Here is a 27,571-nt window from a genome sequence, read left to right as displayed (position 1 = left end):
GTTGCCAAACCAAGCACTTGCCTATTTATCGTCTTTGTAATGCGCAATAAAATTCCATCTGACATGACCAGGCTCTTAATACCACTGTAGATAAATAAATAACAAATGGAAGCGGAAATTACAACAATATGGTGACACTTCTGTGAGAGTATTTGTCTCACAAGTTGGTGATGAACAAAGGGAATTGAGTGTTTTTATTCGTGCACCAATGACCCCTATTTATAGGCTATCATGCACCAGTTGGTAAATGGCACATCTATTGGTTAACCAATGGTAACCCAAAAGTCACAACCTTAAGGAGTGACACCTCCTATTATGAAAGGGCACAACCATTGGTAAACCAATGGTAATCCAAAGGTCACAACCTTAAGAAGTGACACAACCCTTTGACTAAATCAAAGGTTGAGTCTCTTGACACTTCCTTTAATATCACCCCTCATGGGAACCATCACCATGTTAGAGGGTGTCATTCTAAGGGGTACACCGTTTGTTAATCACACCCCTTAGAATAACAATGATTAGTAAACAAGCCAGTCTATTAAATTTTATAATAATATACAATCGGTGTTTCCCATAATTTGCTCAAAACAACGTATTTAGAAGCTGCAATTACAAACTACTACTTTATAACTATTTTTACAGTGTATGATCTTAATTAAGAGGCTATCCATTCATTTAGAAACTGGGAGGCTTCAAGGAGCTGGAGCTAATAGAATTTAAAACTGGGAGGCCAGGCTATCCATTCATGCATGCATGTATATATGTATGTAGCAACAAGTTATCATGCATGCAGAAAATCTAACCTGATTCGTGTTTCTCGTAGCAGAACAATTTTAATTATTAACTCATGAACAAGACTCTTCACCAACCCTACCTCTACCTTCTTTTGGTTCCTTAGTTTTGAATTCACAAGAACTTCCAAGAGCATGCTAATTAAGTACACTGGCCTATATATAGCAGCATATATTAATATTTGACGTGAAAACACTTCTACATCAACTATATGACGCGAATGTACTTACACGTGGTGTTTCCAAAATAGTCCATTACGTACAAGTATAATAAAGACAAAGATCGAGTGACGATTAAAAAATCACCCTACAAGAGTGAGAGATCATAAGCCAAAATATATATATACGAAGATCTTGAAAAAAAGGAGAGGGTGAGTGTCTTGGATGGCCGACGAGATTGGGGAGAGAGGAAGCGGTCCACTGTCCGATGATGGTCACGAAAGGGAGGCAACCGGTTTTGAGAATTTTTTTTCGAGATGTTGATGCATTTTTCGGCGTGGCCAGAGTCCAACGATGCGATTGAACGGACCACAATGGTGGCTTCAGCGTTGATCGAATATTCATCATGAAAACAGTGTTTCTTACCACAGGAATAAAAAGCCAAAAGCTAATTACATATTTTTGGCATAACATGCAAGTACGTCTCCAAAACAAGATTTTCCAAATGGAGAATGCTTATTCGGAGTCTTAGACAAAGAAACTAAATAAGGGAAACTAAGCAATGGATGCTGTTATTATTGAAATATATAATGAATTGTCTTCAATTAGCTAGAAAGGTGACACTTCTTGCTGAACAAAGAAGAGGCCGGAAGGACCGCCATTGGGTAGCAACGCTAACCTCACAAGATGTGCAGCACCTTCCTCAAGAGATAAGACACCGGTGTTATCGTTCATATCAGTTTTCACGAAACCTGGACAAACGCAATTGATGCAGAAACTCGGGTACCTCTTGGCTAAAATTCTTGTGTAGGCGTTCAAAGCTGTTTTGGAGACTACATAAGCAGACATATGAGGAGGCCAGCCTTTAGTTTCCAAGGAACCCTCCTTAAAATCTTTTAGAAACTCATGCACTACTTCATCCACTCTCTCTTCTGTAAGGTTGTTGTCATCAGTAACTACACCATTAGCCCATCTGTTTGGTATGTTCTGAATCAACAAGACAATTAAGAAACCTTATAATTAGAAAAACTGTTCTTTCTTTTAAGTAACACAAAATTAATGTTAATCATTTTGTTTTATATTCTTACACTCCCGGCCTCATGTATGGGCCGCTAGACACATCGCATTAATGATCAGCTTGCTCAACAAGTGAAATGTTTAATTAAAAATGAGAGGTAATGCTTGGAGCTGCTAGAAATTGAAGTCGTAGGAACTATTTTATTTATTTTTATATCAGAAGATATATATATATATATATATTATATCAATACCAAGTATATATCTATAATCTATGTGGCTTCAATCAGTACTAATATTTTCAAACTCAACAAAACTAGTACCATGCATGATTACTCAACAGCTAGCTAGTCGACCATTAATTGGGAGTGCTTGAAATCAAATTTGTTCTGTCTAAATATATTATATTCTTATGAAAATAGATTAATTAGTAAATTTCTCTATCATCGATCTATTCAAACATACATATATATATATATATATATGCATTAAAAATAACTATACCATATATAGAGAATTTGATCTTGTTTCATACCCCTAACTTCCCTGCAGAGGAGGAAACGTTGACAATTCTTGGTGAGTCAGATAATTGGAGGAGTGGGATAAGCGAATCTGCCATTCTTTTAGCACCATAGTAGTTGGTTCGAATGCATTCTTCTGTCGACTCATAAGTCTGTCTAAATACTTCACTCGGATTGGTTGGATGACGTTGTCCGTACATGATCAACAAGATGGTAGCTAGCTAAAAGAATAAGATCATTTTTATATCCAGTTCAATTGCATGTTGTAGGAGTATGGTAGCTGTTGGCATGATATATATACCATTTGACAATTTAACTAAATGACGGAATTGAATAAAAATTATTTTTTGAGTTTTCTTCCCCAAATTTTTGCATTTTCTTAAATAAAGTGACTTCTCTAGACTAAAACCTTTCCTGAAAATATTAAGATTTTTAATAATAATTAATTAGAAAATAATTAATTTTGATTCATTCAATCAAGTTGAGTTGTCAAATAATATATATGATCAGAGTAGGATCAATGCATTTCACCTATATCCTGAGTAATGGTCATGGATTTAGCATTGCATATATGTATGGACTAAGCTCTGGCCAAGGAGCATGCATGCAGCTAATTAATTATCTTATGCTCGCTACTTAATTCATGCAACTACATACAGTTGTACTACTAATTAATGATTAAGGCCGGCATCTTTAATTTGGATATTTGTAGCATTTCAAAATTTTATGAATAGTAATAAAATAGTTTGGGTGAAGATGTTTTATTAGGTTTTGAAAAATAAGAGAGAAAATGTTGAGTAAAAATATTATAAAATTAAAAATTGTTTTTAGTTAATTTTTTAATATAATTTTTATTTTAAAGTTTGTAAAAGTTCTATTGATTTTTGTGTTTTATTTTAAAGTTTGGATAATAATTAGATGAAAAAGTTAAACAGTTGATTTGAAAAGTACTGTTTTATGTCTAAATAATATTTAAAAATAAAATTATGAGAGTTTTTGAGAATTTTGATCCTTCTTTGCCTTAGTTTTATGTCTAAGGCTCCGTTTGGATTCAAAAAGCATTTTATCTCATCTTATTTCATCTCAACAGTTTTTTCAAATTTTCACACAAAATATAATAAATCATTCAATTTTTTCAAATCATAATTCAATTTTTTTTAAATCTTAAAATAATAATAATATTAAAAAATAATATTCTAACAATATTTTTTTATCTTTTAACTTTTATTTAAAATCATCACATTTTATCTTTTCTCTAAATTCAGACCAGCATGAAGTAATGGCTCTTCTGCCAGACTAAGGAACATGCATGGGTTGAATATTCACCGATCTGGTCAATCGGCGTCAACAACGTCGATCAATCAGCTCTAACCTGATCATGAAGCTAGCCTAGCTATCTATCAAATAATGGCGAAAATTAATTTAAACTTTGGTCTTGAACAGAAGCTTGCAGCGGATTAAATTACCATACGTAAAAGACTTACCTCTGCATCTGGAATGGTTGAAATTAAAGCGTAAAAGTCTATAACGGCTCCCGTAATGCCTGCATTGTTCACCTGCATGCATGCACCGAGCTCTTATTATTTTCAAAAATAATAACACCCAAATATATTGTGTTGAAGTGATTTTTTTATAACTAATAAATGACAATAGCCACTTAAAATGCGTCGACACATCAACCGAAGTGACAATATCAAGATGTTATAGTATAGAGTAATGTTACTATCTTCCCTAATTTATACCACTCATTTTATCTTTTGACGTTGTACCCTAGTGCCACGTGACTTAAAAAAATTACAAAAATTTAAAATATATATATTAAAAATAAAATAACAACCGAGAACACAAAAAGATAAAGACTAAAATCTTAAATTTTTGCTATTCTTTTATGTTTGTGTTTTTAACTTTTTTAATAAGCCACATGGCACCACACGTCAAAGGGGCAAAGTGAGTGATATAAATTAAAAGACCATAGTAGCATTACTCTATAGTATATTTGATCTTTAGTCTATGTTCTTTGATCTTTTTTTCTCATAATCAAATATATTACCGTAAATAAACTACATACATCTGTTTGTGCTTTCACATTTTAGTGAGAGTTTCTATAATTGTAAAAGGAAATGTTGAAGAAAATATTAAAATCGTTCAAATAACGATCACAAGCATTTAGTACGTCTAGCATATTAAAAATATAATACAAATATATAACTCACATCTTTCCATCAATTTAAGTTTTAGAAATAAGTGATGATTTCACATGATATTAAAGTCTTAGTGGCTTACGCCATCTTTCTATCCTTGTTTTTTTTTTTTTTTCCTGCTTCAATCTGCTTCCTAATATGGCCTTCCCATCTATTAATATGAGAAACTATGTCACATTGGGTCTCAAGCAAGACAACTACCCTTTATGGTGAGAACAAATTTTAGGCTTGGCCAAGAGCCAAGATCACCTGCTCACATGGACTCTTCTCGTTTGTTTTCAAAAAACATCTCATCTCATCTCATCTCATCTCATCTCATATAATCATTACAATTTTTCCAACTTCCAATACAAAATAAAATAAACAATTCAACTTTTTTAAATCTCAAAACAAAAATAATATTAAAAAATATATTTTAACAATACTTTATTCAATTTTTTAACTTTAATCTCATCTCATCTCTAAAAACAAATAAGCCCTAAGTTTATCTGAGTTAAGTTCAAATTTAAGCATAGCCCAACATCTAAATACACAACTCTCAAATTACTAAACATCACTTAACTCAAGACCTCTTTACACGTGGAATCTATAATTATTTTCAACTCAATACCTCTTTATACGCGGGATCCACAACCTTTTTTAACTTTTCATAAATACATTTAAATTCATCTTAACAACTAAACATATCTAAACTGATCTTAGGTGGGCTCTATAAAGCTCACTTCACCATCTTAATTTACTAATATTCATAAAGAACTTAACTCATTTCAGTTCAACTCAACATTGAAACGTAAGCTAAGAGTTAATTCAGAGTATACCAAGTGCCGACAATTAGATAGACTACTCAGATGATGGATCATCGGTACTTTAATAGAGGAAGCCTTGGGTCTAGTCATTGGGCTAGACACCACAGCACAAGTCTAAGGAAGCACATGCCCAACCCTCCCAAGAGCGTCGATGCCAGCTACAGAAACAATTTTACTATATGTGTCCCTGTCAATGACTATTTTGCTATCTGCGATCCTATAAGACTGTTGACATCTCTCATTGATTATTTGAGAAAATTTCAGAGCATTTGTGATAGTTTAGAAAATATTTGCGTCCCAGTCCATGACAAAAATAATGCATTAATCTCTCTCCTTAATAGCCTTGGCCCAAAATACAAATCTTTTATTAAAGTCATGCTCAAACCGCCCATGCCTTCGTATATAGAACTTATCCCTTTCTTCAAAGTTATGAAACCCAGCTTGCTCTACATGATACCGAGAGCACTACTGATCAGGATGCTTTCTACTCCAACAAAACTCACCGCTTTAAGCGAAGCACTAGACCACAAGGCTCCAACAATCGCACTCAGCAAGTCAAGGACAGGTCCTAGTGCTCCTCCACAAAACTCCAGTGTTGCTCGTGTCCCAACTTGTCAATTTGTGAGAAAAAAGGACATGAAGCTCTTCGATGTTGGCACCATTTTGACAAAGCCTATCAAGACACTGACATCCCTCAAACTCAAGCCGCATTGACTATATCTAATGAAGTCGATGAAGAATGGATGGTAGATACGGGGGCTTTGGCACATATGACACCCTAGTCAAGTATTTTGCAAAACTTACATCCCTATCATGGTCATGATCATGTCATGGATGGGAATGGTACCATCCTCCCAATTACTCACATGGGTGATGCACATGTTGGTAACCTTCCCAAATCCATTAAAATAGAGAGGGATGCTAGAGACACAAAGGAATCCCACAAAAGGATCTCACACACTGATGTAGCATACTAACAGTTTGTCACCGCTCCCTTCTTCTTCTTCTTCTTCTTCTTCTTCTTCTTCCCCTCTCTCTCTTTCTCTCTCTTCCCCCCTGGCCTCCCCCCCTTTTCCCTCCTTGCCTATGTTGTGTGCCCTCCCGGGATAGTTCTCGACCACCACAAACTGCCAAAGGACAATTCATCGGCTCAAATCCCCCAGACACCTAGCAGCGCGCAGTCAACTATGCACACAGTGTGTGAAATGTGGTCTCCAACCACCAACGTGCAATGCGAGCTGCCGTGAGCTCTATGCTGGCAGTGCCGCTTGGACTGTCGGTGTCTTGATCTGTCCACCCTGCACGGAGAGAGGCACAGGGAGAGGGCAAGGGTGGCGGCACAGAGGGAGGGGAGAAAGAAAGAGAAAAAAAAATAAGGGGAGACGTGGCACACTCATCAGTGTGTGGGATCTCGTTGTGGGATTGATTTGTGTCTATAGTCTTTTCCTAAAATAGATCAAGTTTTGTTAGTCCCTGATATTGAAAAAAATTTACTCTTTATTAGGCAATAAAGCACTAATTATCCTATTAACTGTGATTTTTTTATGGTGGATTAACTCTAAAGGACGGGAGCACCAACAAAATCCTATTGAGAGGCCACAAGGGGGTTAAGCTTTATACCATCAGTCGGAAGCTCATTTTTCTATATTTCCACTTTCAGGTAGCAAATAAGAGTCTTTGACATCAACGGTTGGGACATCCCCAATCTACGACCATCCAAACTTTTCAATCCCTTGGTTTAATAAAAGTCATTGGCATTACCAAGTCCCCGACTATTTGTGATAATGATTTTTGGGGCCCTACCCCATTAATTCTCTTAATAAATTTTCTTATTATGTAATTTTTGTTGATGATTTTAGTCAATACATGTGATTAATTCATTTGAAAAATAAATTTGATTTTTTTCTTACATTTCATGTTTTTATTAATTTTATCGACCACTAATTTCCCAAACTATTTAAAATCTTTCAATATGGTGGTGGTGAAGAATTCACAAGTAATGCATTCACAAGTTTTTTACTAGACAATGGTATTACTCACCATATTTCTTGCCCGAACAACTTGGGACAAAATGGCATTGCTAAATGACACAATCGACCTATCCGGGAATTAGGCCTAGCTATGTCATATCATAGCAATATGCCAAATGTTTTTGGGTTGAGGCCTTCTCAATAGCGGTTTATTTATAAATTGTCCTCCTTCTGTGAGCCTTGGAAATGAATCTTCTTTTTAACTTTATGAGCACCACCCGAATTACTCATCCTTAATGCCTTTGGTTCCAAGTGTTTTCCATACCTATGGAACAATACTACCAATAAATTTGGCCCTAATTCATTTCCCTATGTCTCCATTGGATATAATTACAAGCACAAAGGTTATAAATATTTTTATCCTCCCGCTAGACACATGTATATCTCCTGGTATGTTATCTTTGATGAGGAAACTTTTTTCTTTCAAACACCCTGCTAACCTCCATTATTGCCCTTGTACTCAACCACATACGATTTCAATTTTTTCGGACCTTATTTTCCTTCACAGTTCTACTCACTCTCACTCATTGACATATACCTCTAGTGACACACGTATGAAAACCACAATGCCCCCCAATCCACTTCACACACTTCACAACCTGCCCCCACTGACGACACCCCACCATTCAATCCTACTTTTTTTTTTTTTTTAAAGAGGACGGAACTCCAATTTTATTGATTGCCCTCACTTTTGGCAGAGGAAAACCGTGGTTACAATCACGACACCTGGGATGTACAAAAAATTAAATCTAGAAAAAGAACACCCAGGCATCAAAACCAGTATAACCATATAGAGTACAAGCCTTAAGAAAGATACATAACCTACTTCCGAGAAAGCCAAAGAGGGGAACCTGCAAAAAGCCAAGTACACAAGAACAAAGAGACGCAAATACCGAGATAGCAAAATTAGACAAGCAAATAACGCAAAACAAACCTGGCAAGAGGCTTATGATATCCTCAGGTAGGGCATACCCAATTTGTCCATGCGGAGAAGACCCCTCAACAGGCTAGGCAGCATGTGAATATCAGAACAATCAGAGTTCAAACCTTCAGCCCCACACTTAGCTAGAAAGTCAGCCACAACATTGCCTTCACGAAAAATGTGATTCACTGTATACTCCAGGCTATTAAGATGTTCTTGTAAATCCTCCCAAAAGTCTTCTAAATACCAAATGGGACACTTATTCTTTACAATCCAATTGACCATCAGTTGAGAGTCAGTCTCTATTTGAACACGATAAAATCCAAGCACGTGACATCTGCGAACACCTTCCAATAAGCTACTGAGTTCTGCAAAATTATTGGTACCCAAACCCAAGGGAACAGAGTAAGCCAGAAGTAATCTCTCATCCTCATCCCGAATAACGCCCCCAGCACCAGAGGTTCCAGGGTTCCCGAAACTACTACCATCGGTATTGAGTTTTACCCAGCCCTGAAGGGGCCGGTGCCATTTTACCACCCGAACCCTCTTGGGCTTAGGAAACAAGACTGGGATATCCAGTCTATTCAAAATATCCATGTCCTGGGTGGAAAGAGAAATCACTTTCATGATCTGGTCCATGATGCGCCGGAGCCAAAGTTTAATAGCGTGCCATACCGACTCTTTTGAGTGAGCCTTCTCTTCATACCGGGCTTTACAACGCCTTTCCAAAAGTTTCCAGGAAATAATGGAGGGCAGAAGGCCAAAGATGGTTCTAACTTGTGAAGATTTACCTGCACGACGAAACCAAAAATTAATTTGATCCTTCCAAGTGCAGAAAGTGGCCATATGAACCCCTAGATGAGTTGCTGCTAGACGCCAAATGTGTCTAGAGAAATCCCCCGTGCAGAGCACATGGTTCAAGTCCTCAGTATGACCCTTTTGACAGCAATTACATTTAGAGGCCATTGATACACCCACCATACTAATATTCTCGTCAACACTGTGGCAAGTCGCCGCACCTTTGCTGATGTTTCCGCAGCACCTCAACCATTGCCTGAAGTGGAGGTTGTGCTTAGGCCACCGAAGATAATAGAAGGTGAAATATGCTTTATATTCTCTACAGAGGAAACAGAGGCCACTGCAAGGCCATTTCGATTTTCCATTATTCTGAAGTTCCTCCGTCAGAGACCCTCACTTGACTCTATAAGGTCTTTCATCCGTAGCCGATGGGGTTTATCCTGCTGTCCTGTAGTCTCGGCGATGCAAAGTCCAAGAAACGTGTTCATCAGGATGTCGAAAGAAGATGATTTTAATAAAGCTCTGTCCAGAGAGTCCTGTGAGATTAATGGCGTCTACTATAGGCCTTTTGCATGGTCTCCAGATTACACAGAGGAATATGAGTCACCATGCGTGCTTGTGTGGGTTTTCTTGCCTGGACTCCCCCCTCATTTTTACCATGCTTCGGTATTGAAAATGATAACGGCGCCGATTGGAAAGTTCATTCAGAGAAACAATCCGACCACATGCACTACAAGAACTGATGGAGCAAGGATTTGTTTAGAGGTCGATGCCCCCCGAGATCCGATTACTCACTTCTGGCTTGGATGTCCAGGGCTGCCTCACAGTAGGAGACAAGAGGTGGTCTATGAAACATTACCTGCTTACTGCTGCAATTGTCACCAACAGGGCCATAATTCTAAAACATGACGTAATGGTAAAGACCATTCCAGGAAAGGGACTGGGAACCAAGTTTGGGTCAAGAAAAGATCTTTAGCAGAATCCAAGACAGAATTAGAAGCTGGGAAAAATCAGATGGATGAGAATGATGCAGGAGGGTCTTCGAAAAATGAGAATAATACAAACAAGGGAACAGGGGGCCAACTAGTTTTTCAGAAGAAGGGAGGAGAACAAGAAAAAGTGCAGCATGCCACACACGACCTGCATGAAGTAGAAGAAGAAGAAGAACGTAAAGAGCTTAAAGGGGCGAATAGAGTAAATAACCAGGAGCTTAGTGGAACAACAAGGCACACTGTAGCTACAGATCAAGGTTAGGACAACACCAGTATTGTGGTCCAGCTGAATGATGATCTACCAGAGAAGTTTCCTGCCCCCTCCACACAATCAATAGAAGAGCGAGTTGTTGAGGACACAAGGAAAGTTTTAATTGAGCAAGAGAGCCTGCAAATCGTTAAATCTACCTTTTCCCTACCAGACCCACAAGAGGTTAGCACAGAAGCCATTAATCTAGTTGTGAGCAGAGTAACTGATTCGGGTGAAGAATGGGAGAATCCTCTGATAAGCCTAAAGAGGAAATCGAAGAATAAAAAGGCAAGATCCATAGCAGTCAGTGTTAATGAGACGTTTATGGTTGCATATGAAGAGGAAAGAACGGATGAGATACTATTTTCCCATTCTGATCACGAGAGTGAGAGAGACAAAATTAAGGACGATATGCGCAAGGAATACTGTACAGATTCTTAGGGCTCCAACAACCCCAGAAAAACAGGCCTGAAAATGGGCTCTACCAGGGTGGTAATTCGTCCTTCCAAATTTAAATTATGATCAGTCCTATTATTTTTTGGAATATTAAGGGAGTAGGCACTTCTTATAGGAGGTTGAGGAAAATTATTAAGCAATTTAGTCCTAATATTATAGCTTTAGCTGAGCCCTTTTTGTTAGAGGATAGAATCTCGTCATTCTTAGGAAGATTTAGCTGCAATTGTTTTGTCACAAATGAGGTGCATGGTGGTAAAATTTGGTTTATGTGGAATTCATTGGTTTCGATACAGTGGGTGGCGAGGTCTAATCAGTTTATTACTGTTAAAGTAAAGGAGAATGGTCATATGTTTCTACTATCTATTATATATGCGAAGTGCAACCGAAATGATAGAAGAGAGCTTTGGGCGGATTTGGAGAATATGGGGACTGCCAGAATTCCATAGGTTCTCTGCGGGGACTTTAATATCATTAAGGACGATTCAGAAAGAAGAGGTGGGCGTCCTCGTCCTTTTGTAGCCATGGAAGAATTCAACCAGTGCATTCAAACCTGTGGTCTTTTAGAGATGTGTTCCAAAGGCCCGAATATGACCTGGTGCAATGGTCAAGGAGGACAAGCGCGCAGCTGGGCCAGGTTAGACAGATGATTTATTGATACTAATTTTCTTAATTCTTTTTCTAATGTGTCTTACCAGGTTTTGGCGCGCTCTACTTCGGATCACTCCCCGTTGGTTATTCAGATGGGGGAGAATTTATTCAGGTATGGTCCTAGTCCTTTCCGCTTTCAATATATGTGGACTGATCATTTGGATTTCTATAGTTTTGTGGAGTTAGTGTGGAAGCGTGACGGCCTAGGGCATGGATTAATCAACATGTCCTCTAAATTACAAAGGGTTAAGGTGGCTTTAAAAGAGTGGAATAAGAGTGTCTTTGGTAGGACTAACATCATAATCAAGGGTCTAAAGGCTCGTATTGATAATCTGGAAAGCCGTCTTCAAGTCTCCTTTAATGCCGAGGACGACTCAGACCGATTAGCATCCAAGCTGGAACTTTTAACATGGTTGGATAGAGAGGACACTAGGCTTGCTCATATGGCCAAGAAAAGCTGGCTGAAAGATGGGGACCAGAACTCTAAATTCTTTCATGCTTACTTAAAGGCCAAACTGCATAAAAGAGTTCAGGAGATGAGTATGTCAGATGGTAGGGTCTTATAGTCCCCTCTTGACATTCATAAAGACAATGTTGATCATTTTCAGGAATTTTTGAGTCAGAGTAGTTCCCGTGCTCTTCCGAATTTGAGTGACTTGATCTCTCCCATTATTACTAATGAGGATAACTTGACTATTGGTAGAGATCCTTCCATAGAGGAAGTAAATGATGCTTTATTCTCTATTACCATTGATAGTAGCCCAGGGCCAGATGGTTTTGGTTCAGGTTTTTTCAGAGTTTGTTGGGACTTGGTTAAAGATGATCTACTCTCAACCATTGTTGAATTTTTCCATAGCCATATGCTCCCAAAAAATTTCACTGCATCTTATATTGTGCTAATTCCGAAGGTGGATAAGCCCTCTGGCTTTGATAAATTTCGGCCTATTAGCCTTTGCTCCGTGGTCTATAAGATTTGTTCAAAAATCATTGTGGCTCGTATGATTAGTTTGCTCCCTAAAATGATATCGAAGGAGCAAGGGGCTTTTATTCTCGGCCGCAGTATTTTTGAGAATATCAGTTTAACTCAGGAAATGGTCCATTCTATTCATAGGAAATCCATTAGGGGCAACGTTTTGGTTAAGCTTGACATGTCTAAGGCTTATAATCGAGTAGATTGGAATTTTTTATTACATGTTTTGTTTAGTTTTGGGTTCTCTCCTAATGTTTGTGACCTGATTAACTCTTGTATATCCTCGCCGTGGTACTCAGTCATGATGAATGGGACCCCCATGGGTTTCTTTAAGGGAAAGCGAGGCCTAAGGCAAGGTGACCCCTTATCGCCTTACCTTTTCATTATAATGCAGGAGGTGTTCTCTCGTCTCCTTAAGAATTCCTTTGAAACAGGTAAAATTGGTCAATTTGTTCAAGCTAGAGGGACCCCGATTATCTCTCACCTTATGTATGCAGATGATATAGTTATCTTTGCAAATGGTGGAAAAAGAAGTATGAGATGTTTGATGGAAGTTTTGAACAAATATGAGGAGTGGACTGGTCATGTGCTCAGTAAAAAGAAGAGTGCTATTTTTTTCTCTAAGAAAATTTCAGTCTCTATGAAACATGCTCTTCTCTACTCTACTGGGTTTACCGAGGGTTCGTTTCCTTTTAAGTACCTGGGGGTGCCTATTGTGGATGGTAGGCTGAAGGCTTGCGATTTTGGCGATTTACTGGGCAAAGTGAATAAGAAGATTGCAGGATGGAAGATGAAGATTCTCTCTGTTGGTGGAAGAACTATTATGTTGCGTCACGTCTTATCTAGCATGGCCACCCACCTGCTGGCTGTTTTAGATGTCCCCAAAGTGGTGATACGTAGCCTGAATAAGCTACAAATCTCTTTCTTTTGGGGTGAATCGGGAGGCAAGAGTAGGAGGAAATGGATTTCCTGGAAGCATATATGTACGCCTATGGACGAAGGTGGTTTGGGTATTAGGGACTTTGGGGATGTTCAGAGAGCCTTACACATGAAACTTGCCTGGAATCTTATTAAAAGCAACTCTCTTTGGGCATAATTTTTTAGAGGTAAATATGTTAAAAGAAATCACTTATCCCTCCTAGAGCCTACTAAAGGGACCCGCTTTTAGAAATCTATTGTCCGTAGTATCCCAGAGGTGATAAATAGCTCCAAATAGATTGTGAAGGAAGGTAATATCTCCTTCTGGTATGACAATTGGGACAACGAAGGTCCGCTCTATGCTCAATTTCCTGTGACTGAGCACCCATTGATTAAGATAAAAGAGTGCCGCATTGAGAATGGGTGGGATATTTCTCTCCTGAACAGATTAGTAGGCCATCAGAAAGCCAATGAACTATATGATTTTTTGGCTAGACGGAAGGAGGGTGAAGATGCGCTTGTTTGGCTAAAGGATAAGGAGGGCAATTTTACTACTAAGAGCGTCTGGGACTGTATAAAGGTTCGGGTGCCCCCTTTACCCTGGACTCAGTGGATATGGCATACTAATCTACCCAAGAAGATGTTACCCGTGGCTATCATAGACACATTTACACCTTCATCCCATGCACCATGTACTGTTACCACTCACCACAATTCTCGGGATTTCCTTTTCTGGGTTTTTATCACTTTCTGGCTATGGTTGCTGCCGCCGCCCCTCTAGTGTCTTCCTCACCAGTGGGGAATCCTGATACATCCTTGTCCTATGCCCAGGTAGTGTCGAAGCCTTCTTCATCTTCCAATTTCAAAATGCATATGCGTTATCCAGTCAATGTTGATGGCCAATTGGGTTTTATTTTTTTAGAGGCAGAGATGACCAAGGCTGCGGAAAATTTCAGTTATGCCCTGGTCTTGAAGTTTTAACGTTCTCGTCCGTCTATTGATGTTATTCGGCTTGCAGTGGTTAAAACTTGGGGTTTGTTGGAGATCCCTACCATCAGTTTCATGGATGCTCATCATATTTTTATCAAGTTAAATTCTAAAAGGGATTTTGTCCATGCATAGGCACGAGAAGGGCAAGTTATTGATGCGTGCATGTTTCGTTTGTTTCGTTGGACGAAGGACTTTGATCTTAAGAAGGAACCAACCTCGACACCCCAGTGGATCTTTTTACCAGGCCTTCTGCTGCATCTATATAGGACTGATTACCTGCGGATTTTGGCATCGAGATTCGATAGGTTCCTGGGTATTGACAATGGGACCATTAACAAGACTCGAGCCTCGGGTGCAAGGTTATGTGTGGAGGTTGATCTTCCTGAAGAACAAATTCAGGGCTTCCCCATACTCATCTTGGCTACTAAGAAGATCTGGCAGGAGGTGCGCTATGAGAAGCAAGGGTCTTATTGCAGACGGTGTTGTCGTCAAGGACACACGGAGGTTGTATGTCATGCAGGGGTGAAGAAAGTGCACAGGGATGATCGTGTGAATCTGACGCAAGATAACCAAGTTAAAAGAACGGAAGTATGGAAAGTCAAGAAAGCAGGATCTAATGAGGAGATGGAATAGCAACGGCTTGTGGAGAAGCCGACAGATATGATGGAAAATGTGATAGTAGAGAAGCCTGATGATGATCAGAACAGTGACCAGGCAGTGCAAGTAAGGGAGGATTCTATCGCCGTTGCTTCGCTTGAGTTGGTCAGGGTAGTGGAGGTTCTCCCTGTTTATAAGGGGAAGGAGATTGATGGATCTGTGTCAGTGCTATGTGAGGAGGAGTGGGTTTTGGTGCAAGACGGCAATCTAGGAGACATGGGGCTTATGGGTGATATGGCCATGCAAGAAGGTTTTTCCTTTGATCGACATAGAACAGAGGATCACCAAGTTATGGTTTCTGAAATTCTGGAGTTGGAGAATAAACTCATAGTGGCTGCAGAAGATGACAGAAACAAGTTTGAGCAGGAAGAAAATGGAAGTCTTCAAACGCTGGCAAAAGAGAAGGGTTATGGTTCAGATTTGGATTTGAACAATACCACTATGATTGGAATCATAGTGGTATGGAATGTGTGTAAGGATTAGGCATGTCCAAACGAAGATTAAATCATTTGATTAGATATTTTAATCTGTCAGTGTTGTCGATATCTGAACCTTTTGTTGATGAGAAAGCTATGGATGTCTGGGCAAAATTTCTTGGTTTTTTCTTTTTGTTCCAATGAAGCAATGGGGGGGGGGGAACTTTGGGTGTTTTGGAATGCAGAGTTGAATTTTGAAGTGCAGGGCATGTCTGATCAATTTATTTCTAGTTTCTTTACTAAGGTTGATAAGTGTCTCTATGTCTCATTTGTTTATGCTAAGTGCACTCAAATGGAACGAAGGGAGCTCTGGCAGGATATAGAGGATGTTCAAAGATATGATGTTCCCTAGCGTGTGGTTGGCGATTTTAAATGTATCCGTGAGGATGGAGATCAGGTAGGAGGTAATCCAAGGCCATTATCGGCTATGGCGGATTTTAACTCGTGCATTCATAACTGTGGACTCATGGAGGTGAGTTTTACTCAATGCATAATGTCGTGGTGTAATGGTAAAAAAGGGATGTCCAGGAGTTGGGCGCGATTAAATCGAGCTCTCATGAATCTTGTTTTGCTTCAAAAATTTCCGAAAGTTCATCTTGAATACTTAAGCCAGAAGTCTTCAGATCATGGTCTTATGTTGATTCGTTTTGACAAGGACGTGACTAGTTATGGACCCTTCCCATTCCATTTCCAAAGCATGTGGTGCACGCATGAGAATTTAAGAAGTGTGTGGAGGATGCTTGGAGGGAAAAGGTTCAAGGTACGGGGTTAGTCCATTTGGCAGCCAAGCTTAAAAAATCTTAAACAGATTTTGAGAGCTTGGAATAAAGAGGTTTTTGGCCGTTTAGATCAGTCTATTAAGGCCTTAGAAGAACGCATGAAGTTCCTTGAGTGTTCACTGCAAGATGGCTTTCATTCTAATGTGGAGAGTGATTATTTACGTACCAAGGCTGAATTGGAGGTATGGGAAAACAAAGAAGAGCTACGGTTAGCTCCGCAGGCAAAAAGGAAATTGCTAGAGGAAGGTGATCGCAATACGAAGTTTTTTCATGTGTTTGTAAATCAACGCAGGAAAACTTCGGCTATTTCAAAAATGGCCATGTCTAATGGAGAGGTTTTGGAGAATCGTGGGGAAGTGCATAATGCAGTTGTGCTTTATTTTCAATCATTTATCATGAGGGAGTGGCCTACTGTGCACCCAGATTTGCAAGACATTATTTCTTCAGTGGTGACTGATGAAGAGAACCTGGGACTCTCTCAAGATCCATCTGAGGAGGAGGTTTGGGCTGCTTTATCATCTATTCCTAAGAATAGTAGTCCCGGACCCGATGGCTTTGGTTCGGTGTTTTACTTAGCATGTTGGGATATTGTTAAAAAGGATGTGATAGAAGCTGCCCGAGATTTTTTCAAAAGTACCCCTTTGCCAAGATTTTATTTTGCTTCTTATATTGTTCTCATTCCTAAGGTGCAGAATCCTCAAAGCTTTGACAAGTTCAGGCCGATTAGCCTGTGTAGTGTTGCCTATAAAATTTTTTCAAAGATCATTGCGAATCACTTGGCTTATTTGCTGCCTCGCATGATCTCTTGGGAGCAAGGTGCTTTTGTCCCGAGGTGTAGTATTTTTTAGAACATCACCCTAGTGTAAGAAATGGTTCAGTCGCTTCATCACAATAGTAATGGAGGTAATGTTATGTTGAAGATTGATATAGCAAATGTTTATGATCGGGTTGACTGGTCCTTTTTATGTTTGGTTTTGAAGGGTTTTGGCTTGTCAGAACGCTTTTATGGTTTGGTGGAGGCCTGTGTGACGTCCCCATGGTTCTCGATAATGATGAATGGAACCTAAAAAGGTTTTTTTAAACCATCTTGTGGGTTGCGGCAAGGTGACCCCCTTTCTCCTTATTTGTTTATTATTATGCAGGAAGTTCTTACTCAGGTTTTGTGAAATAATTTTGAGGAAGGTAGAATTGGCTCCTATTATCATCCTAGAGGGGCGCCCTTGGTGTCTCATCTCCTTTATCCTGATGATCTACTTATATTTGCCAGTGGGGAGAAGAGGTCAATTAAAATGCTGCTTTGGGCACTAGATACTTATGCGCTATGGTCTGGTCAGTTAATTAATAAGGATAAGTCGGCTCTTTTCCTATCCAAGAAGATAAATTACTCAAGGAAGTGTGGTCTTCTCAGAATGACAGGATCTATGGAGGAATCTTTTCCTACTACTTATTTGGGGGTACCTTTAATGACGGGGCGTCTTACGACAAGAGCATTGGAGCCTTTGGTAACTAAAATTCGTAATAAGGCAGCGGGGTGGAAAATTATAAAATTCTTTTGCAAGGAGGCTGACTCACTTTGCTTAGACATGTTTTGACTTGTATGGCGACTCATTTGTTGGCAGTTCTTAATGTTCTGAAGGTTGTTCTTCTCAAACTAAACTCTATCCTCTCAACTTTTTTGGGGGGGAGTTTAATGGTAAAGCTAAAAAGAAGTGGGTTTCTTGGTCTACTATTTGTAAACCGATCGAGGAAGGAGGCTTAGGTCTCCGAAATTTCACTGAAGTGTAGTGATCCCTGCACATAAAGTTTGCGTGGCGTGTTTTGTTCTTAGATAATCTTTGGATGCATTTCTTCCGAGCGAAGTATGTGAAAGACGGCAATCTTGTTATGGCAGTATCATGTACAAGCGGTTCGAGATTTTGGAGATCTATTATGCAGGTTTTTCCAGAGGTTTATGATCATACAAAGGTGCGATCCAGGGAAGGTAAAATCTCATTTTGGCATGATAGATGGCTTTCGAGTGGGCCTCTTAGTGGCTATGTTCAAAATATTGGCAATCACAATCTTCAAGTTTGGGACTTCTGGGTTGGTAATGTATGGGATGAGACGGCTCTAGTGGAATTACTTGGGGATACTAGAGCTCTAGAGGTGATGCAGTCTGTGGCGATAGGTAAGCGAATGTTTACATCTGGGAACCAACTCAGGATGGCAAGTTTTCCACTGCCTCAGGTTGGGATCTTATTCAGGTTCGGTGTGAGGAGGTTTTTCCATGGAAGGACTAGCTCTAGCATAAGCTCTTGCCAAAAAGAGTGGCCGTTTGTGCTTGGAAGGCATGGTTTATGTGCCTCCCTGTGGATGCCCGTATACGTGAAATGGGCATAGCTCTTGCATCCCGTTGTGACTGATGCACAATTGGTAACTTTGAAACTATGGATCATGTTTTATGCTCTGGTGATATTGCTATGGCAGTGTGGAGAAGAGCATCGACGGAGTTAGGTGTGCGATGCATGGACTTTTCAACATGTCGTTCACGTTTGGCATCTTGGTTCAATTGTGCTAAAGGCTCCTCATAGCGTGGTATTCTTGTAGGCTTAGTTCCGTGTCTAATAACCTAGAGGTTGTGGGCTTGTCGCTATAAGGCACGAATGGAGTCGATTTATGGAGCAGCAGATTCTATTTGGCTTATGATAAGGTTTTGGCTTGGGCAAATCTCTAAGAATATTATCAAATGCAGCAGGCTTTCACCGAGTGATTGTGATATTCTAAGAGCTATTAATTTGCCAATTTCGCAGGTTTCTAATAGACGCCCTCGTACAGTGGTGTGGTGTAAACCAAGGGAAGGATGGGTGAAGTTGAATGTTGATGAGAGTAGCAGGGGAAATCCGGAAACTTGTGGAGGGGGTGGGGTGATTAGGGATCATTTTGGAAATGTTAGAGTTGCTTTTTCGGAATATCTGGGTGCTGGGACGAATAATGCTGCTGAACTAAGGGCTCTTTCCAGAGGTGTGGTTGTTTGCAAAGAATTCGGGTTTTTGCAAGTGGAGATCGAATGTGACTCGTCATTACTTGTTCACTGGTTGTCTTCTAAGGTCTATAATGTGTGGTATTTATGGGACTTTTGGGAGCAACTACTTGAAGGTCTTGAAGGCATGTTTTATTCTTCTTCACATATTTATAGAGAGGGTAACAAAATTGCAGATTTCTTTGCTCGTCAAGGGAAATTTGGGATCACTAGGACGTATGGAGGTTGTGAGTTATTACCATAGGGGGTGAGAGGCATGATTTGACTTGACAAGATTGGTCTTCCGTCTTTAAGAGATTAACTTTATTTTGTATTTTTTGTTGGCCTTGATATAGGTTGGTTTTCTTTTTTGTTTGTTTTGATGCAAGAGGTTTTTTTATTTGATATTCTTAATACCCAAGTGTCTTTTTGTTATCACGGTATTCCTCCGCCACAAGTGAAAGCTTATTAATAAAATTGGGACAGGATTGCTATGTGGGTGGCTACCGGCTCTTCTAAAAATAATTTTAAAAAAATGTATTGTTACCACTCATTCTCCCACTTTTCCTTCCTGTGGACACCACACACACTAACACATATTCTAGCCCTTTTGCACCACTTGAACGCATGTCATCCATCCATTGAACCCATGTCATCTACTAAACCTATATTAGAGTAAAGTTCTGAATTCGAATATTGACTCTACACTTTATTCTTTTTAACAATATAATACATAAATAAATTTATTTATTCCCATCACTTTAAACTTTTGAGACAAGTAATAATTTCACATGTCTCAAATTTATTATGAATAAGATTATAAGATCAAAGGAGATAGAAACAATATTATGTAAGTTTAATGAGCTTTGCTTACCAAGATATCAAGTTTCCCGAACTGGGTTTTGATGAAGTCTGCAAAAGAAGTAATGCTAGCAGGATCAGAAACATCAAGCTGATGAAAAACCACGTGATCTGAGAGACCGATGTGTTGCAATTTCTGGAGAGCTTCAAGGCCTCTCTTCTCATCTCTTGCTGTTAGCACCACTACGATCCCTTTCGAAGCCAGTTGTCTGACTGTTTCAAATCCAATCCCCTTATTTGCCCCCGTGACAACTGCATACCTAAAACAATAGACGTGCATGCATGAGAGAGAGACAGAGAGAGAGAGAGATTTATATTTGTGGTTGGTAGCCATCTGTACTGATGGGAGGAGCAAATTAAAACGCCATGAAAGGGAAGTTGTACCTCTTTGTTAATGCTGCAGCCATTGATGGTTAGACTTGGGATACAGATTGACAAAATGCGGGCTAATGGAGGTTGGGTCTTTATTTACTAGTTTGGAAGCTTCTTTTTTTTAAAAAAATAATAATAATAATAGAAAAGGCAGCTTCCAATTTTTGACCTTAGGCGTTTATATATGAGCTGGCTTACATCATTCAACTAGCATATATGTAGCAATTATCAGCATATTATTGTTGACAGAGTGCGCATAATCATGAGTATAATCACAAGTAATCTCCATCCTTGGAGTTGAAACGTATGCACTTGGCACTGAAAACATTGAAAAGTTGATTTTCTGCTAATAAAACATTCTAATGAGATCATACTCTGATAGTCGATCATTATTTTTTTCCAACGAAGTCATCAATTACTATTCGGTCAACACATACAATATGCTTATTGCGTAATACAGGAAGTTTCTTCCATATAATACAATGCATGAGCATCTTTTAGCATGCATGAGAGGCTCCGTTGCCAAACAATGAGGATCATGATCAAGAGCTTCGTTGACTTTTCTTCCACCAAGAACTTCCCAACTTTGTATAGACTAATGATACAAATTATATGAAGGGACGAAGTTAGGAATCTAATTTAAGGGGAGCCGAGGTGTATGTAAAAGCTTGTAAAAAAAAATATGACATAACTCCATATAGACTCATCGCTATATATTTCATTAAATAAGATTGATCAATTATGGTATCCGTAATAAAAAAAAATCAGATCTCTTAGTGGCTGCCCAGCCACTAAAAGCTGGAAATTTGAAATCATAGCCAACGGTTACACACCTCCATGAAGTGTGGATGGAGATTTCTCAGATGTACCTTCGAAATTATTCAAGGAGTCCTTATAAATTTTCCTCTGAATATTAAGGAAGTAAGCTTGCTGCATGCATGGTATTCATGCCAGAAAGATCCTTGTTTATGATCTATGCCTCGAACTTTCTCTTATCAAGTTCTAGTTGTGCACCTCTATCGTCATCTGCCTTCGTAACCCATGATCTCCTCTCTACCATGAACAACCATCTATCCTCGGTCGTTTTTTCTAATGCTATGTTGAACTCAGCATCACATAATTCTTGGGCCTTCTGCTTCCTCAAATTACCTTTCTTAGCTTTTTTGCCTAGAGGTCTCTTAACATTCTCCTCCACAACGTCATCGGCAACTTCACTTGACTACTCATTGGCTTGATGTTTATCATGTGGCCTTCTCCTCCTATTCAGTGAAATCATGTGTTGCTGTCATTTGGGTTGGTGTCTCAAAAGACACCAACAATGCTCCAGAGTGAAGTTCCCCTTCTCCATATCTTTATATACATTATTTTTGCATTTTCAATCTGAAAAAGTGAAGGAATATTGTTAGAAAATAAATCTTAGATAAATAAACACATTATTAAAAGAAAATGGTACATACATTGTCTTGCTCGATCACACAACTCGGGTGCAATGATTCTACCTATGCTAGAAATGCACAAAACTTGTTTGTGCATTTCTGGATCATGGACCAACGATTGATCAATGACCCTATCGAACGGTTCACGGTATTTGGTGTTTTATACTCATGATAAAACTCAAAAATTCTGTCTTACATTTGAGTGGATTTTTTGTCAGTACCACGTATAGCATCAATGCTAATGTTGAGCCAACCGGAGATAAGTAAGTTATCATCATCTACAGTGAAAGATGCACATCTTTAAACTTTTTTTATCTAATGCCTCTTTTCACCGTGAAAGAGGTTGTTTGGACCACAACATTAGAATATTGTGTGTATGTTAGAGTGCTATTACAACCTTCTCCTCTACTTTGTAAGAGAGTGGTGAAGAAGGGGTCATCCTCAAATGGAGTATCCATCCTTGAAGAATCGTACTGTTTAAGTTGTTAAAAAAGGCAACACATACAAGACAGATAATAGACAAAGGTAGCACATACATACGCAAAACCAACTTACAAAAAACCAACTTACATACACAAAACCAACTTATATTTATGTCCTAATATAATGAAAGCTAAAATACATATGCAGTGGGTTTTCCAATCACAGTTACATTAGGAAAATGGAGCAGACACAGCAGGTAGTACTGTATAATACAAAACCAACTTACAAAACCAAGTAACAAAACTAATTAGTAATGTTGTGATCCTTGCTGCCGATAATTATTCTTCAACAAGTACCCGTACTATTCCATTATCATAAAGAAGGTTCAAAATCTGTCTAGGAAGAAGAGAATGGAAGAGGAGAAATGACAGACGACAGGATTTGTCCTAGCTATCACTGTTTGTTTCACGGGTGAAGTGAGGTAAAGAAAGTACGAAGAATTTTTTTTAACAATTCCCAAAATTATTTTCAACGAAGTTTTGGGATAAAGTTTATTAAGGTACAACATTTTAGTAGAATTTATGCTTACTTTGCATAAACAAACATGATAAATAATTAACCAAAAAGATGAGATTTTGAGAAAAATCTCTCTCCCTATCAAAATAATAATAATTAGCCAATAAAGATTTCAGAAAAATAGAGATTTTGAGGAAACTCTCTCTCCCCCCTCGTTTCGTACTTTGTTTTCCCTTTTTATTCTTTTAAATAATAGATCAAATGCGAGTCATAACCTTTTAAATATTATTCTTTTAAATATTATCACCAGACAACTGCTGAAGGTGAATGAAATCAAACCATTCAGAGCAGGCGCTAGTTCATTCTAGTATACCTAAATATGTATCTCATTGCTCTTAGATCTAGGTAACTCGGCCTATGGACCTGGAAAAAATATCTCCATTCCAAGTTTTCAGACGTTTAGTATCATCTATTAGTGCACTAAACCACATGGATACATATATTGTATCCACTATTTTATTTTATGTTGAATATAAATCCTTGAGCTTATGGATTTCTATATATAACCCTAGCTCCCAATATTAATTCATTTGTTAATAGTACCCCCAACTCATCAGCCTCTTGTAGCAGTTTATCTCGTATACATGCCTATTATGGTTCTTGAACATCTCAGAGTCTTAGAAAACTACTAGTTTCCCATCAAACAGAAGCAAAGCAAAATATGGATGTTTTTGCTTCATGAGAAATTAGCAGCATTTGTACCAAAACTAGCTGGCTTGATTTTTTGCACCAACTTTAATGAATAAGTGAAGATTAAAGGAAAGATTCTTAATCTGGTCTTAATATTCTTATTCTTCATAAGAAGGCAGTCTCAATATCATGTTATGCATCAAAATGAGCTTTCCTCCATGAGTAAATTGTTCCCTCTCATTATTCATGAAAAAAACTAATTAAAGAAACAAATCCAATAATGTTGTTGTCATGTTTTCTTTTTTAATGGAAACGATTTTTTATGAAACGCAGAATATACCAACAAACCAACTCACAGGCGTTCATCAAATCGTGAAATATATCAACAATACATTACAGAAAGAAAAAACACAATACCCTTTTCCAAGTGGTTGCTTGACAATCTACAACACTTAATGTGTGAGAAAATCAGCCAAAAACAATGAAACCAAAGGCAGTAAAATGTACGTTGGGTCTAATAGATGAAGTTTCCAGACATTCACCGAGAGCAAAAGCCCCCATCGTGGCTGTCCAATTCCCTTTCTTCTTGAAACTAGGGTTGAAGGAGAAAAGAAAGGAGACAAATAGTACATGAAAGGAGAAGAAGCTTGCACAAACCTGAAAGGAGAGAAACCAGTGTGGCTCTGCTGTGTTTCTGTGTGAAGAATCGAAGAGATGAAGAATCGGGGCACTACTAAAACTAGAGAAAAGGGGCACTACGAAAACGAGAGAAATAGAGAAAGGGGGAGCGAAAAGACACAGGAAAAAAAAAGATGTGATAATAAATTTTTAAATAGAATAAAAAACACATTTGCATTATCTATCAATTTTTAAATTTTTCTTTAAGATAATAAATAATGATTCAGATGTGATAAAATTGTCATGTTTTATGTAATAGATAAAAGAGAGATAGAAATATAGTATGTACTAGCAGTACCCTTGCCATATATAGCCACTATCTCCGTATCAATATCAATAATCTCGATTCTCATCATAACCACCAGCGACAATTTCCAATTCTATTTTATTTAAACATTTCCTCGCAAATTAAACTTGGGGTGGAAAAACCTACCTCCTTAATTTTGAAATTTGAACTTTATTTTCCTTCAATTTCTTTTTTGAATGATCTAGTGCAGTAGTATTCAAGGTAAGAGAGCTTCAGTCGTGACCTTCAACCTCGAAAGCGGTCGTAAAAGTCACTTCAACGCTGGGTGGCAGCCAACCACCCATGCCAGAGTACTGAATTTGTCCAGAAATTACTGACACCACAAGAGAAAACCACCAACGTTGTTATGGAACTAACTAGGTCGACAACTTTACGCGGGACCACCCCGAGGTGGTTCTGGCCTCCAAGGTGGCCAGTTGCACCCCTAATTGAGAGGTCAACCGTGTACCTTGGGTGGCCACACCACCCAATTGACTGGAGTTTTAGTTTTTTTAATTTAAATATTTTTAATAAAACTTTGCTACAATCCTGTATTGGTGAGTCCATTCCATTCCTTCAATGTAAATTTACAAAAGTTGAGATGTCAACCTCTAGATGAAGGGTGTAAACAAGCCATTTACACTTCATCTTGCTTTAAGATTTTTAGCAATACATACACACACACACAATTATATATATATATATATATATATATATATGTATGTATGCTCTAATACCTTTGACGGAAGAGCTAAATATACTCTGATACCATATTGGAAAAATAGCTTTGTACAGTGGAAGTAGAGCAACTAATTAGAATGAGACATGCACTACAACATAAATGAGTTTTTGTGATTGTTTGGCAATTGTGACAATGCCCAAACCGTCGCAAAAAAGTATTTTCTGTGACGGTTTGTGGAAACCCTCACTGAAGGCAGCCAAGAAAGTGCATTACATTCTAACGTATACATATTCATGTTAGAACGTGCTCTGGACATTTGAACGTTGAGACTATTTACGTGCGAACGTAGAAATGTTTGGCGCCAACGTTCAAACGTTAATTGATTTAATATTAAAGTTGGATAAGCTAACATTAAAAAAAATTAAAAATTGAAATTCAAAAACAGTATATATATTAAAATATTGTTCATTACATATGATAAAAATAAAGTATAAAATATGATAAAATTTTGTAAACAACGTGATAAATGTGAAAAATACTCAGTACGAGTTGTTTACATATTTATTAAAATTTTCAATCGATGTGTTGACCTTTTCGTTTAGGATATATATCTGATGGCCAACATCGGTGACAAAATCGGTGACACTCTATTCTACTGACGCGATTTGTTGATCAATGTGCGCAGTAATATCTGAGACCATCACATCAACTCAAGCAAGCCGCGCATCTCCCATAGATGTACCCGTTGGCGACTGATTAATACTCCCAATATGGGGAGCAACACCGGGCCCAGACTGGGTCGGAGGTACAAGATCTGGTACAGGGCCAGGCTGACGTCGAGCATGTCCCCTCCCTTGTCCGACAGTGTGTGGTCATGTCAATGGGGGCTCTATCATCCACTCACCCACCTAGGGTTGCACCCTTTGGGCCATGTATTGCAACGAAATAAGTAAAGGTTTAGTCAGAGAGTAAATGCTATTTGTACCAAAGATCTAAATCGAAAAAAGGTTCATCCATTAAATGTAAATATTCATGTCACTGTCACTTCCCAAATAATATTACATAGTACCAGTTGTTCATTGCTTACATCCAAATTCAACAAACCAGACATGATTTGTCACTTGACTACATAATACATCTCTAGGAATATAAAAGAACTATTAACGGAGACAGGCCTCCATTACTATCACTCGGGCAGGGTCTGTCCTTCCTCAAGAACCTCTTCTAGGACTACGTCTACATCAAAGTCTACGGTTCCAATAAACGAAACCATAAGTTATGGTAGGTTAAACAGCTATGAGAAGATTGCTAACGAGAGACAATGCAAGTGAAGAAGCAATGCGTTGTTTCATGTAAAACATCTATGAAGGCATATATTTATGATAAGAGACCACCCTCTTAATAAAATACAAGTATTCATAGTTATGACAAGGAACCACCCTCTAAATAAAAAACAAGTAGGAAAGTTACAAAATATGCAAAGCCAAATCTTACAAAATACCCACAACATTAACCTTACATTCTCAATACTATCTTAAAGCTAACCTACGTCAATGATATTTAAAATACTACGTCAGTGCTGATGCTCCTCCTCCCTTTGCTCCCTTTGATTCTTTGAAGACTTCGACTTCAAAGAAGCTCAAACACTGTGATCTCAAAAGTGAGATTGTGTCCCTTGTTCAATCCCTTTTATAAGACGGGATTGTCTGGTGTCCTTCTTACATACTTCTAACTCCTGGCATGCTTGAATAGGAGCCATTTGATATTAGCCTTCCATCTGCAGGATGGCATAGACAAACTGATGGGACAAGGCACGCACATTTCTATCACTTGCCTTTAGTCCAATCGGCAATCATTTCCCAAATAAGGATCTCCCACATGGGCTAAATCATACCTCTGAGTTTAGACGATATGGCCTGTAAAGTCGTAATTTTTTTTCTACAGATTCACTCTATATGACCTTTCAGGTAGAGTATGGACCTATGCATACGACATTGTTGCCTTCTGAGCACTTCCATGTTATCCCGGAAAGCCCTTACATCCTTATGGGTCTTGTCATTGACTGTTGCTCACCTTATGCTCGTAACTCGCCCTTCGCCCAAGCTACCAACCTCTTCAGTTGTTCGTTCTCACATTCATACGGTTGGCACATTTTCTCGCTTGACCCGTTATAGGTGAAAAGTCCTTTGTTTCACCATGGGCTGGAATGTGTCAGCCAAACTTTCTACATAGTGTCGCTCGCTCTATC

The 27,571-nt window shown here is 38.6% G+C and overlaps 1 protein-coding gene across 1 annotated transcript; it reads right to left on the bottom strand.

The window, feature by feature from the left end:
* Positions 1 to 1,559: 1,559 nt before the first annotated feature.
* LOC108999350 ((+)-neomenthol dehydrogenase-like) lies at positions 1,560 to 20,270 on the bottom strand. The gene is made up of 4 exons (XM_035692386.1): positions 20,254 to 20,270; positions 3,973 to 4,044; positions 2,503 to 2,709; positions 1,560 to 1,937 (listed from the first exon to the last, which is right to left on the bottom strand). Exons 3-4 carry the CDS (start codon positions 2,686 to 2,688, stop codon positions 1,560 to 1,562), a joined length of 564 nt encoding a protein of 187 aa, XP_035548279.1. The 5' UTR covers positions 2,689 to 2,709; positions 3,973 to 4,044; positions 20,254 to 20,270.
* Positions 20,271 to 27,571: the final 7,301 nt, after the last annotated feature.

The sequence above is a fragment of the Juglans regia genome, chromosome 7 (genome assembly GCF_001411555.2).
Source record: "Juglans regia cultivar Chandler chromosome 7, Walnut 2.0, whole genome shotgun sequence".
NCBI classification, from domain to species: Eukaryota; Viridiplantae; Streptophyta; class Magnoliopsida; order Fagales; family Juglandaceae; genus Juglans; species Juglans regia.
The sequence above is the reverse complement of the archived record's forward strand: the minus strand, read 5'-3'. Positions and strand labels throughout refer to the sequence as shown.